Source organism: Hetaerina americana, unplaced genomic scaffold (genome assembly GCF_022747635.1).
Source record: "Hetaerina americana unplaced genomic scaffold, ioHetAmer1.1.p SCAF_4, whole genome shotgun sequence".
NCBI classification, from domain to species: Eukaryota; Metazoa; Arthropoda; class Insecta; order Odonata; family Calopterygidae; genus Hetaerina; species Hetaerina americana.
The window spans coordinates 102,813,520-102,827,221 of NW_027286985.1; the positions used below are offsets into that span (position 1 = coordinate 102,813,520).

Here is a 13,702-nt window from a genome sequence, read left to right on the forward strand (position 1 = left end):
CATGACAACGCGTTTTTCTTCTGATGAAATCTTGAAACTCAGACCTGATCTTATTTAAATAATACATGCGATATTAGTAGTATACCCAAAGAGAGACTGCCCTCATGCAAATCATCCGATAGGTAAAATATATTTTAAAATATTAATATTTTTAAGGCAGTTTAATTTTCATATTTATTCCTATATTAAATAAATTTCCTCGATTTATCAAAATTAATACAAGAACGGAAAAGATAAAGAATCAATTTATCTTGCAAATGAAGCGCTGTAAAATACTATTTTACTCTCCTGTAATTGGAAAGAATTGAACAATAGTCTGAAATTATATTTTGCTCAAGGAATTACATTGAACAAACAAGTTTCCATTGACAAGAGTATTCAAAGTAAAGGTTGGTTTGATACGTGAGGGTAGATTTAACCTAGTACTAAGCCCAATGGCGAGTAAAACTCACACAGCAGGGTAGAGGAACCATCTCTACTTATCTCATTAATCAAATGCATTTTTACTAGTGTAAAATTCACATTCGATATTTAAACGGTAACTCCTATTAAAACGGGGCTCGGATATAACACCTAACAAATCTAATTACAATGTCCAAGATTCATTTTACCATGAGATTGCTACTTCATTTCGCTGAATCCTATCTTTCGGATGAGCAGGAACAGTTCGATGCAAGTAGTTGTCAACACGGGCGAACTGAGACGCCGTCAGTCATAAACATCCCGATTTTAAATTCCCAAATTGTCCTCTTTAGGGTTGATGTTGTTTAAATTTCTACATATTTGGATATTTTTATTTCCTACTTTATTACACTTATTTACTCATGAAAGTGAATCTTTCAATGCATGAACAATATGTAATGGTTGCAGTTGTCTACTAGCTGGGCTCTCGCAGTGAAGTAGCCCACGGATATAACAAATAAACACTGTTTTCATATCCCGGGCGGTTGTAAATTAAATCAAATAATGTCCCGAGATCAAGTTATTATTCTAACATCGTACTCTTCTTCTAGACAAAATATTTCGAAATTTTGCACTTTACTATAATAGCATATACGAAAGCAAATGATAAATATCAATTATTGGCTGGAGAAATCCGTGACTAAACCATATATATCCATCAAAACAAAGAGATCTCCTTGGGCAAAGTAGAACTTTCTATACTTAATTTTTCATTGCAAATTAAATGAGTTTTTAGCCGCTTCTAAGTTGAACATTGGTAAAGGTAATATTTCATCAAATTTCTGACATTTTAATGTTACATGAAACTATTTCTTTGCGAGTCTATGGATTTAGAAATAACCGATGGAGAATACCTCCTAAGAATTTCACCCCGCCTTGACACCGTTGCGTACACAATTAATTTGCCTAGGACACTTTGCAATTAATAAAGCAACATTATCCATTCCATCGAATGAAACATCTTATGCTTCATAGGATTTAGACGCTCCTTCTCACGCTCATTTTCACATATCGTTTAATCCCAATTTTCCTCGTATCCGGGCAATCGTGGGTCCCGCGTAAGCGAATAATAAACACATCATCTCCCACCCATTTCTTTATTGGAGAACTTCTCCAGCCATAGCAATGTTTGTTGACTTGTTGTGTTCACTTGTTTCGGAGAAATTTTCGCGCACGCTGAAGGATTGCAATTCCCATAATGTGACCTTGCGCCACGAATAGTGCGTAGGGAAGTAGAGCATAGGAAGATGGGGGGAGAGAAAAGCTGCCTTACCCGTCATCGAGGGTCGCGGTTCCATCTTCACTCCCCTGCCGGCGTCCGTCCTCTGGCTCGCCTCCACGGCCGCGACCATCGCCGCCACCGTCTCTCCAGTCGGGGTCGTCGCCAGCTCTACCCCGCCCAGCAGGTCGTCGATGTTCGTATGCCGTCCGATGAAGAAGCGGAGATTCCGCCGCGCCCTCTCCCTCTTTCCCTCATCCTCCTCCCGCGCTCCTCCCTCGCCTCCGCCCCCCGGCCGCTCCGCGACGCCACCGTCGATTCCCGATCCCTCCACTCCGTCCGGACTCGTCCTTACGCCCAGGGGCGGCGCAGGGCCAGCCTGCCTGTCCTCCTCCGATTCCGAGCTGCCTTCGCTCGGTATGTCTTCCTCTTCGTCCGAGGAGGACGAAGAAGTCGACGAGGACGAAGACGAGGAGGAGGACTCGGAGGAAGCACTGTCCCTCCTCTCCGCCTTCGCCTTCTTAGCAGCCTGGTCGCCGCCGGGCATCACGGCGATGCCTTCCGGCACAGCTTGGTTGCTGTCCATCCACCACGCCTTCTCTCCGGACTCAACTCTCCAAATTCTCCTCCTGCCTTCCCTTGGCCCTTCGCTGCCCTCCGAGGACTCCGCATCTTTCGACGGAGCTTTTGGTGGCCTCCTGGTCTTCACACATTGATTGCTGTCTTCCGATTTTTCCTTAGAGTCTTCACCTTCCAGCCACTTCGATCTGTCCCCAGAAGACTGTCTGCTGTCGGCTCCCACTAGAGATTTCCTTGACCTTATCCTTCTCTCTCCAGACTCTATCGAATCTGACCTCTTTGCGCTCAACTTTCCCTCCGTTGATGACGACGGAATTGAGGGCACGTCATTTGTGCTGGGCATCCTTACGATGATCCCCTCCGGCACGGGTTCCGTACTGCCATCCATCCACCACGCCTTCTCACCGGACTCGATCCTACGGATACTGAAGGGTGACCTCTTCTTCTCACCTTCTCCCGCCCGAACTTTCTTTGATTCATGACCCGTGCTACTGGATAGGCTTTTATCGCTGCTAGCCTTAGATTCTGAACCTTCGGATTGACCCTCGTCCCTCTTTGACGAATATCTGGTGAGCCGCTTTCTCAATCCAACGGATTTCTTCTCCTTCGATTCCAGTGTCGAAGGGGTCGTCTTCATCACGTCCTCCGAATCCTCGGGGACGCTAGCCAGATTGTGACCACTCTCTATTCTTGATATGCCTTCTGGGACGGGCTCCTTGCTTCCTTCCATCCACCACGCCAACTCTCCTGATGGTTCTTTCGAAATTTTGTATCCTTTTTTCTTCTTGAGTGACCCTGATAAGTCAGAGCTCTCCGACTTACTTCCAGATAAGGCCTCAGCCTTGCTGCTTAGACTGTCGCTGCTGGTTGCCATGACCGCTACGCCTTCTGGTACAGAGTCCTTGCTTCCGTCCATCCACCACGCTTTCTCACCCGACTCAACCTTCTTCAGCTTGGATAGCTTCTTTTTTATTGCTTCGGAACCGGATTTCTCCGTTGAGGAACTTTTCGTACTGTCCGTAGCGGCTTTGCTGTTTAAATCAGTGGCGCTGTCCACCCTCACTATGACTCCGTCTGGCACAGGTTGGTTGCTGCCCTCCATCCACCACGCCTTCTCACCCGACACCACCCTACTTAGCTTGAAAGCCGTTCTCTTTTTATCTCCTTCTCTATTTTGCATATGCTTTGATTCATCTCCTGTGCCACTGGAGAGGCTCTTTTCGTTGCTAGCCTTGGATTCTGAGCTCTCTGAATTAGTGTCGCTCCTCTTCGATAATTCCCCAGAGGAATGTTTGGGCACCTTCCTTGATTTCTTCTCCTTCGATTCCAGTGTCGAAGGGGTCGTCTGCAGTACATCCTCTGAATCCTCGGGGACGCTAGCCAGATTGTGGCCACTCTCTATTCTTGATATGTCTTCTGGCACGGGCTCCTTGCTTCCTTCCATCCACCAAGCTAACTCTCCTGATGGTTGTTTCGATATTTTGTATCCTTTTTTCTTCTTGAGTGACCCTGATAATTCAGAGCTCTCCGAGTTACTTCCAGATAAGACCTCAGCCTTGCCGCTTAGACTATCGCTAGTGCTTGCCTTGACTGCTCCGCCTTCTGGTACAGAGTCCTTGCTTCCGTCCGTCAACAACGTTTTCTCACCTGACTCAACCTTCTTCAGCTTGGAGAGCTTCTTTTTTATCACGTCGGAACCGGATTTCTCCGTCGAACCACTTTTTGTCTCCCCAGTGAGTTTATCCTTAATATCGGTGGCGCTGTCCACCCTCACAATGATTCCTTCTGGCACAGGTTGGTTGCTGCCCTCCATCCACCACGCCTTCTCACCCGACACCACCCTACTTAACTTGAAGAGTTTCGAGCGGGCCGATGAACTTCCCGTCGACTCAGCTTCCCTCTCACCTTCCTCCGTCACTTTCTCGGACGGAGGACGAGGGGAAGGTCGGTTGGAGGGTGAGACCCTTCTGGAGCTAAGGGAGGCATCGTCCTTCCGTTCCTCTCCTCCCGCTTCACCTCTCGTGCGCGCGTTGAGAGTTTTGGTGCGGGAGGACGGTGAGCAGCCCCCCTCCGATCCCTCCTTCCGTGGCATCAGGGGCGGTTTTCCGGCCCTACCTAAATTGTCTGTCGCCACTTCACCCATGTCATCTTCATCGTCCACAGATTCCGCACTCGTGGCGTCCGATTCATCGGAGTCGGATACGTCTTCTTTGTCGGCCATTTTACTCTTCGAAGAAGCTTTCTTTGAAAATGGGGTAAAATATGAGGATGGTATTTGGTCGATTCCCTCGGAAGAGTTCTGCGCCGACGATCCGGAGAGGAACTCGGGTGGTGGTTCTCCTCCACTCAGGGTCCTAGCAGTCCTGCGTCTTGTTATCTTTCTCACCGGTGGTTCCGACATATCGTCCGAATGTTTTCCAGCGTCCTCGGAGACGTTAAGCTGCGATTTCCTAAAGTCTTTGTTCGCCACATTGAGGGATGAAGCGAGTGAGGATGATCTTTGAAGGGATGCTGGGTGGGCAGGAGGTCTCGAAGAGGGAGGTAGTTTGGATATTCCCGCAGAACGCTTGGATGGTGCCGTGGATGAGACGTCTACTTCCAGCGACTGCAAGCTTTTTACCCCGGCAGACGTCCTGCTACTGGATGAATCGTCTAATCTTTCTGTTGAGACTGGCCTAGAGAGTGGCGGTGAAGCGCCAGGTAAGGCGCGGGGTGGATGCGAGGAGGATCTACCCGTGGACGGCGACTCTTCTCTTTCCAATGCCTTTGACAGAGAGCCCACTGAAAGAGACAGCTGGGACTTTTGGGGTCCAGCTCCATTGACCTTTCCTGTTCTTTTTCCGTCCGGAATATGTTGCTTTTCTGTATTCTCCAACTTTGACGACTTTTCCGACGATGGACAAGGATATTTCTGGAAAGGGTTTTTTGAGTCGTCAGCAGTTGAGGATTTACAAACTTCTGATTTTGATGAATCTGCAGATAATGGGCACGGATACTTCTGAAACGGATTTTTGGAATTCTCCGATGTTGTCGACATTGAACTTTTCGAATTTGATGACTCGGAGGAGGACTTGAGTGGATATTTCTGAAAAGGATTTTTGGAGTTCTCTGAAGACATTGATTGTGATTTAAGGGGCCCTGGTTTTTCCACTTCTGACGATGGTGTTTTAGTATTGCTTTCCATCGTGTCCTCTTTACTGACGCTTTTTGGGAATGATTTTTTGGACTGCTCAGTTTCCGATGATGTGATGAACGACGTGGAAGTGGACGACTTTGCTTTCTCATTGGATTTGTCATCAAATTTCGGTTGATCTAAACGGGACCCCTCTGATCTACTTTGACAAATATGATTTTCCGATGAGTTTGATGACGATGCTTTTGCGGCGTTCGTCTTCGAATCCAGAGATTTGCCCGGGGTTTTCGACAGCATAGTGTTTGTTTCTTCGTGAGTAATTGGCGAGATTCCGTCACCTCTAGTGCCCTTACCATCAGGTTTCGTCTTTGAATATTTCGAATTCTCGATCGTGGTAGAGTCGGGAGCCGGAACAGCTGCGGTGGGTTCTTTCACTGTCGGCGTGTTAGGAGTGGTTGGGGTTGACGTGGACAAAGAAACTGAAGCGGAGGATGACCTTACGGGAGAGGTCTTCCTCGATGCTCCGGGGGAAGGACTGGAAACCGCAGACGAAGAGTGAGAGCCATATCGGGAATAGGTCCTCGGGACGTACGACGAGGAGGTGCTGCCGGAATATCTGTCCAGATACGAAGACCACGGGGAGGAGGAAATTCTGGAAGAAGGGGAACTCGAGAAACGGGAGTAGCGTGACGTATGCCCTCCGCTTTCCTCTTCCTTCTCCTTGTCAGTCTGCACCTCGGCGTCCACCGATGGCTTCTTATCGGCCTCCTTCGGCCGCGGCACTTCCTTCTCGATTTGCCAAGCGCACTCGTACCTCCTGATCCGAGAGTAAGTGGCCGGGGGGTTCGGGGAAGTACCCCTCGTCACCATGGTGATGGTGTCCTTTTCTTCTTCGCCGCCCTTGATTTCTTCCGCGCTCTCTGCCTTTTGCTCGGCCTTCTGCGGTGTCTTGGATTCTTCCTTGGGCTCCTCTTGCACCCCAGACACCCCAAACACCGTGGGAGCCACCTCGCATCCAGGACTTCTCGTGCTCAGCCCGCTGGAGCCCGAGTACCTGCTCGTCCACTTGAACGGAGAGGACGTCGTAGAAATCTCTGTCCTGGGACTCCTGAGACTCGGTGACGAGGTAGAGGGTGAGGTGGGCGTTGACCGCTCCGCATCGTACCTTGACCTAAGGGAGCCGGCCCTGGAGGCCAAGGAGAGAGGACGGAGGGAAGAGGGGCGCGAGTAGGAGCCCACCCCGGAGGAGGAGGAGGCGGCCGCCGATCTGGTCGTCGACTCCTCGGGTGCCGGGGATGAGGCCCGGAACCTGGACGAGGAAGAGGTGGATGATGCGGCGGAGGAGGGGGAAGTGGGGGTCGATGGGGGAGAAAGGTAGGAGGTTCCCAGACGATCCCTGGACGCCGAGCGATCCCTAATGCTGCTGCTCCCCGTCGGGGAGGCGTAACTAGAGGGTGAGGTTCCGTAGGTGGTGCGGTACGTGGTCCTGGTGCTACTGCTGGGCCTGGAAGGCATCGAGAGTGAGCTGGAGGACCGGTAGCCACTCGTAGAGGATGTGGTGCCGCTCCCATCTTTCCCGTCCGCACCCGTGTCCGTCTTTTCGCTGGCATTTCCGTATCTGCTCCGCGAATAAGAGGAACCCTAAAACAGGACAGCAGAGATGAGAGGTCAGACACGGATACGAGTTTGCAGAAAGTTTCGGTGAATTTTTTTATGAGTCCTCATCATTGTGTGCATCTATTCATTTTCGACGGGCTGCTAGTGTTGGAATTAATATGAATAAAAATTGTGAAAAATTAAACAGAAACTTATTTAGAACAATAGATGCTATCATTAGAGGTAAACACTTGTATATAGATGTGACCGGTTGTATATTAAAAATATTTTTAGGTCTGTTCTTTTAAGTACGGAGTAGAAAATTATCTTCTGCACTTTTACGATACTAGTAGCTCGTTTTTTTCATTAGGAAAATCTTGTTGTCTGAAACTTGAGGATCAAAAAAATTAAAAGAAATAATGAAATGTATTGACAAACATAAGTAGACGTCTACAAAAAGATTTCTGCAAACGATATCAGACAAATGTAAATGGGCTTTTAAATATTGTTTTTTACATTTTCTTGCCTGATTATCAAAGTAAAATGATATGCACATTTATCAAAGTGAATAAATCACGAATGTTTTCCAACAATCGCTCTTAATGACTTTTTGATTAATATTTAGCTCCATGTATACGCCCTAAGACGGAAATGTGAATTAAATGGAGGTGTTATTGTAGATCTGAACCCTAGGAAGATGCCCCTGTTATATTTCATGGAGCATTGTTAAGCATTTTTGCCAATGAAGTTAATTATATCCAATCCAGTGGTTTATTGCTCCATAATTACACACCTTAAGCTCTCCAATAGTCCTTTGAATAGTCATATTGGAGTACAGAGGTGACCAATGGCAGTTAGAGAATGAGGGTTTCTTGATGCTTCATTTTGGGAATCAACTAAAGAGCGCCTTTACTGATTGAGGTGGTATTTTGTGATTGAGATCACTCGCTCAGGGCAGGGTGTCAGTTCACTTTGGAATACGCAGTCCGTGGATTATTACACAAAGAATCGATATTGACATTAAACCATTTGGCTTTTCCACATAGATTTCCACAGAGTTCTATGTGGAAAAACCAAGTGGTTTAATTTCAATTTCAATATGAAGATTTTCCACCAAGTGACGCTGGAAACTTTTATTTAAACAAAGGATTATGTCACTCACCGTCGTCGATCCGTATGGCTTATCATCCTTGCCCGAAGAGGCAGAGGCGGCTGATGAGGATGACGTCAGACCACTGCCGCCCCTCAAGTAGGAAGAGGAAGGGGATGTGTAGGACGTCGTACCCTTGCTACTCCAAGGGGAGACCTGAGATACAGGGCACAAAAAATAAAATTACTTAGATGGTTGCCCGCAACTGTGATAAGTCTATATCAGAGCATCAGACAATGCGATGAGGAGAGAGTGTTCCGTAGGGTTGGTTAGTTTATTCAAATTGTTTCCGTATGAAATGGTCGACATGCGTGTGATTTATTGAAAAAACTCAAACTCTTTTCAAAAATGTGCATATTTTCTTCAAAAATAAATTCACTACTCTTAAAAGGTGCTAAGAGTAATGACGGCATTATCGTGTATGAATTACGGTTTAACTCAAATATACTCTAAACATCAGGCAGTGGATGCACTCGTGTGTTAATTTCGTTGGCCTTTCCCTTTTTTCCATTGCGTTAAACCAATTAAGATACTCTTCGATCCGCATTAAGACACCGCCGTTTAAAAAATATTGCAAGGGCATCTTGCTTATGTTTACTTTTTAAAAATCTTGAAGAAACTTAAGAAAAGAAAATCACACTTACTCCATCCATAATGCGAAATGATAACGTTGTATTTTTCCATCGCGATTTATTACGTACAATGCGTTTCAATCCATAACTTCACAATCAGGTGGGTGATAGTCGTTATGAAATGCGGTTCGGTGTCCGGGTGGAAAATCGATTTGGGAGGCTGTGTGTGTGGGTGGTGTTCAGGGAGGGTGTAGAGGGAGAAGGTGGTGTGATAGTATTGGTCGCCTTACGGAGATTTTTACTGTAGGAATATGAAGGTAACGGAAGCTTTGCTCCATTTTTGCAATCATAATTGTATCATTTCACTATATAAAAAGAGACGTTTTAGGCGTCATATGGTGGAATACTATGATTAATTAAATATTGCCAATTGTTAATTAATTTCACTGTATGTTCAATGTCCACAAATTACAACGTGTCTCTACTACTTTAGACCACCCATTGCGGATTGTACTGTCTGCGATTTCCATTTAGGCAGTCAAATGAACGCAAAAGACTTGGTTTTTTAATTGTTTGTTATTTTGTAAGTACCGAAGCAAAACGATTTGGCCAGAACCAGGTTAGGGATTCCACTGATGTACTACTTATTACTTTTGAGCATTAGAGAGCATGAAATAAGAGAGACGGAAACTTGGATACGAATAGAGATTATTTCAAGGATATAATATTAAAATGAGTTAGCATTATTACCCGGAATGTCACTAAAAGCTAGAAAATGCGGACAATAACCATTAAAAAAGGACAAAATAATTGGAAGAGTAATATTTTATGATAAATATATTCCTAAATAAATATAATTTTATATTATTTGCCAATTTCGGTGGTGATTTCTTGTTACCATTACTTCGAAAGTCTAGTTTTTTATGTATTGTGATTTTACTATGCTTGATCGGTATTTTCTACTGTGGATCACATACTATATACTTTTGATCATTCTGCGATCACACGTCACACAAGATATTGATCAAAAGGCATAGAATACGAGAAACAGAATGTTTCTATCTCTGTTTCATAATTATGCTTCCAATTCACCTTGTGCGCCACGAATGACGGTTACACTAATATTATTCAGCCTCCATAAACCCACATCCAACCTCATCTAGTGTGCATCTAAAAGTCTATTAAATCTTTTTCAAATGATTTATTATTTCTAAATACGTATTTGATATTGGTCTCCATTCGTTGAACCCCTAATCAATCATTTATTGTTCTGTCGTATTGCTAGTTCTCTCCTGGTGGACCTCTTATGTTTTCTTGTCTTAAGCCATTGTTTTCATTTCTTTGTATCTTCCCACTAAAAGAACCATTTTCTCTCCAGACAAATGTTCTCCCTCTAACTCAGTTGTCTTTGCTAGGTTATTTTTTAATAATTTCGTGGGTTCGCAAACTTATTCTCACTTTCCTTAAGTGATTTATCCTGATAAACGGTTCGGAAAGGGGAGAGTTAAAAAGAAAAGCCAAGTACCAATATTGTACTCAAACGAAAATTTCAGGCCACAAAACCCTTCACTCAAAAACTCCTGCGAACGATTGCACGCAGGGGAGTCCCTGGCCAAAGGCGAAAAAGAGAACACCACCAAGTATCTCACAGAAACAGTGGCCATTCATTTTTCTTTTGCATTATTGTAAAGTCTGTAAAATGGAGTTCGTGAATGTCTTTCTTTGTGCTCTTTTGTACATGCGAGCTAATGCTTTAAGCATCCGCCTTATCAACTGGACTAATATGCGAAGCGAATGACTCCTTCGCTTCCTCCAAGGCGTCCCATTTAAATCGATCCCATCGTAAAAGAGCTATTACGGCGGTCAGCAAGTGTGAACGTGAAGTAAGGAAGTCAAGAGATGCCATGAAGCGACGAAAACGACTTTCTTATGCGTATAGTAAATAGTAATGGGTACCATCTACTCGATATTTCGACGCTATAGACCCATAGAAAGTATGAAAAAACTTTATGAAAAAAGCATCCAATCATAGAAAATTAACATTATGGTATTATATCATTATGGTAATAGGAGTGAAAATCCTCCTCACTATTTCGAATTTCCCTAAAGAATTGTCTACGGTTGTTTTAGATCATGTGCCTGTTTTAAACTGTGGCGTAGGTGGTGAATGTGACCTTAATTAGGAAATAACTCATTGGAATTGGAATCCATTACCATATAGGAAATTATTACTGGATATAGAACTGCAAAATCACAGCCAACGGTTCAAACCCTCCTTATTTCACCGTAGTCGCTGAATATTCCTCATTACAGTGTACTTTGCTCAATCGAGTGCTTTAGACAGATATTTGGTTCAATTTGTAAACGCAGTGAGTCACTTGGCTCTGAAATCTGGGGGTGACACCACTGTTGCTTAATTTCCTGCAATGGTGGGATGTGATTCCACCCGCATCACTCACTCTCTTAATTTAGTGACTCGAGGACCTTTGTAGAAGGATGATTGTCGAGAGAGTAATCCAAAGGAATGGTTGCCAAGCCATAATTAGTCATTCCATCAATTCCTCCCTGTAAGTATCCATTTCTAAAGCATGGGTTGCGTCGGGAATGTTTCCCGCAAATCCCCAATTGGATTGGGGTGAGGCGTTTGTCTGAACTAAGTACGGCGTTTAACATTTATCATCTAGACGATACCAAGGCGATGATGTGACGGTGTTACTTCGGAGAAGTCCTCAAATTCATCACCCACTGCGAAGTATTGGTCATCTTGTCATTAATTTGGTCCACCTCGGAAAAACAGTCGAGAGACCGTACGTTGTTCTTGGACTTCATCATTGTTTAAATATGGCAAAAAGGAAGCACATAGACCATTTGAACCGGCCTATAGTTGTAATTGTCAGCTGTGGTCAAAGTTTGTCAAAGGGTTATCCTATCAGACGCGAGAAATCTCCGCTCGGGAGACGATCAAGTGAAATAATTTTTTCCTCGACGGGATGAAATACTTTAGTGCAGCGCGATCCTGTCGCAGAGTGTAGCCCACGGCTCGGTGAAGTGCTCTTGGGTCAAAACCCATACGAGTGGTTCGTGATATTGCGCGGCGATATTTTTTTAAACCACGTTCGAAGCGAATACGTTTCTTTCGTGGAGACGCAGAATGTGTTTCGTGTGAATTTGGCGGCGAACGCCGAGCGCGCGTGCCCGAGCGAGCGAGCGCCGTCAGCCGCCTCGCCATGTCGCGCTCTCTAGCGGGGGGAGGGGGAGAGGAAGTGGGGGGGTGAACCACTTGCCGCGGCGGCGGGGGATATGGGAGAGGGGAGTGGTCATAAAGTGGCGGGGAGGAGGGAGGGAGAGGCCGCCCTCTTTAACAGAGTACTTCCCGTGTTCGTCGTCGTCGCAGCGAATTCGAGAGCAATCGTCCGCCCTTACCACCGCGCGAGTTATCCGTCGTCGCTGCCGTCGAAAGAGCGCCATCTCTTTCCGATCATTCCCGCGTCCACGCTGAGCTTCCCAAAAAATCCTTGATTTCGTCTCGGTTCCGATTCGGAGAGGAAATGAAATCTGCGTCGCTAATCTGATGTAAATGCGTTTCATGATTTTGTCTCGCTATTGGAGTGAATACGGATGGTTTCGCTTTCCGAAAAAAATTCTCTTGCCATATTCCTTATCTTATTCTTCTCCATTCAAATACTACTACGGAGGAGAAGCTACAGGAGCGAGATCAGCACGTTTGTGGCGATTGGTAGAGTTTTCTCGTTGAGTTTTATGGCAGTTCTTCCCTGACTCCTTAATGCATATGGCAAAGTTTAGTTTCCTGGAGGCTCCAAGGGTGGCTGTTTGGTCACCATTCTCACTGCTGCTGCGCCGCTTTTTTCCACACACTGCCTATCATTTGTGTTCCATGTCTGACTCGTTATTCATCAGGGGATCCGCCACTTAATGCAGTGGCTGAAAAAGCGAGCGAAAATACCCTTCACGCAATTTCGCTTGGATCCATTTCGTTCCTCATTTCATTTCCATTCCGTTATCGCTAATATTCTAGATCACCCGTGCTAATCGCAACTGGGACCAGAATCATTTTTATTCGTCTTTGCTTCACATCTGGTGTCAATTGACAACTCTGGTTCACAGAGGAGTCGAGGCATGTAGGGGTTCGCCTGTCCCATTGACCTTAGTGATTTCCCCGTGAGCATTATTTTGAGGAATGAAAATTTCCCTTTATCTTCACTTAACCCAGGTAGTACCGATAGTTGCTTCAGTTAATCCGGATAGATGCGAGCATTTCATCTTCAGGTCGTTCTTGGTCGAACATTCCCACGGTATGCCTCCTCGCCATTCATTGTGGACTTTCACTTTCCAGGGTGGATATATAGTATCCTGAATACCTCGTTATCACCAGAGTGAAAAACGAATTGTCTAAATTATCATGCATAAAAGTTTGATGCCAGCTATTGATAATGCTAACACTAGGTCAAGCATGTCAATCTGGATCAACTGGTTAGCCAAGTTTTATACAACTATATATACAAGTTTTATATAAGGGTTGCCCTGAAGAATTTGTTTCAAAGGATTTCAGTCTTAGGTGTATGCTTGTAAGTATTCGCGGCTGTAGTCATAGATACGCTATCTTGTACGTTATCCTGTGTTTATGATGGAAATCATTGAACAGAAATTCCTTGTTAAAATAAGTATGATCAAATCAAAATGTCTATTTCTAAGATGAGGTTGGAGCCGAAGAATTTCGGCATATGCTGAAGCCAGTCATGTCGGGGCGAGGATTAACAGTGTGGGTGCATGCTCGTATATATTTACCGACGGTTTGATTTCCTCTTTCGTTTCCCGAGTGGAAGTGAAAGTTTCCCCACCTTATCGGCGGGAAGAGCACTTAAAAATTCCAGAAAGTGGGAATTTAATTCTGATGGAGATTTATAAGTTCCATCCATATCCCTCCAGAAAATCATATAGTAGTCCAATCGGAAAAATGTTTACATGAATTT

At 45.1% G+C, this 13,702-nt stretch overlaps 1 protein-coding gene across 4 annotated transcripts in view; it reads right to left on the reverse strand.

Moving 5' to 3' along the window:
* Window positions 1–13,702, reverse strand: part of Fhos (Formin homology 2 domain containing) — a 323,913-nt gene that overhangs the window by 254,677 nt on the left and 55,534 nt on the right. For all 4 annotated transcript variants that reach the window (XR_011701761.1, XR_011701760.1, XM_071590659.1 and 1 more), the window contains exons 2-3: window positions 8,152–8,295; window positions 1,736–7,034 (exon numbers count right to left, since the gene is read on the reverse strand). Coding sequence is in view for 2 of the 4 variants with exons in the window: in XM_071590659.1 (XP_071446760.1) it covers window positions 1,736–7,034; window positions 8,152–8,295 (5,443 nt within the window). In the remaining 2 variants the exon portion in view is untranslated. The remainder of the gene's footprint in view (window positions 1–1,735; window positions 7,035–8,151; window positions 8,296–13,702) is intronic.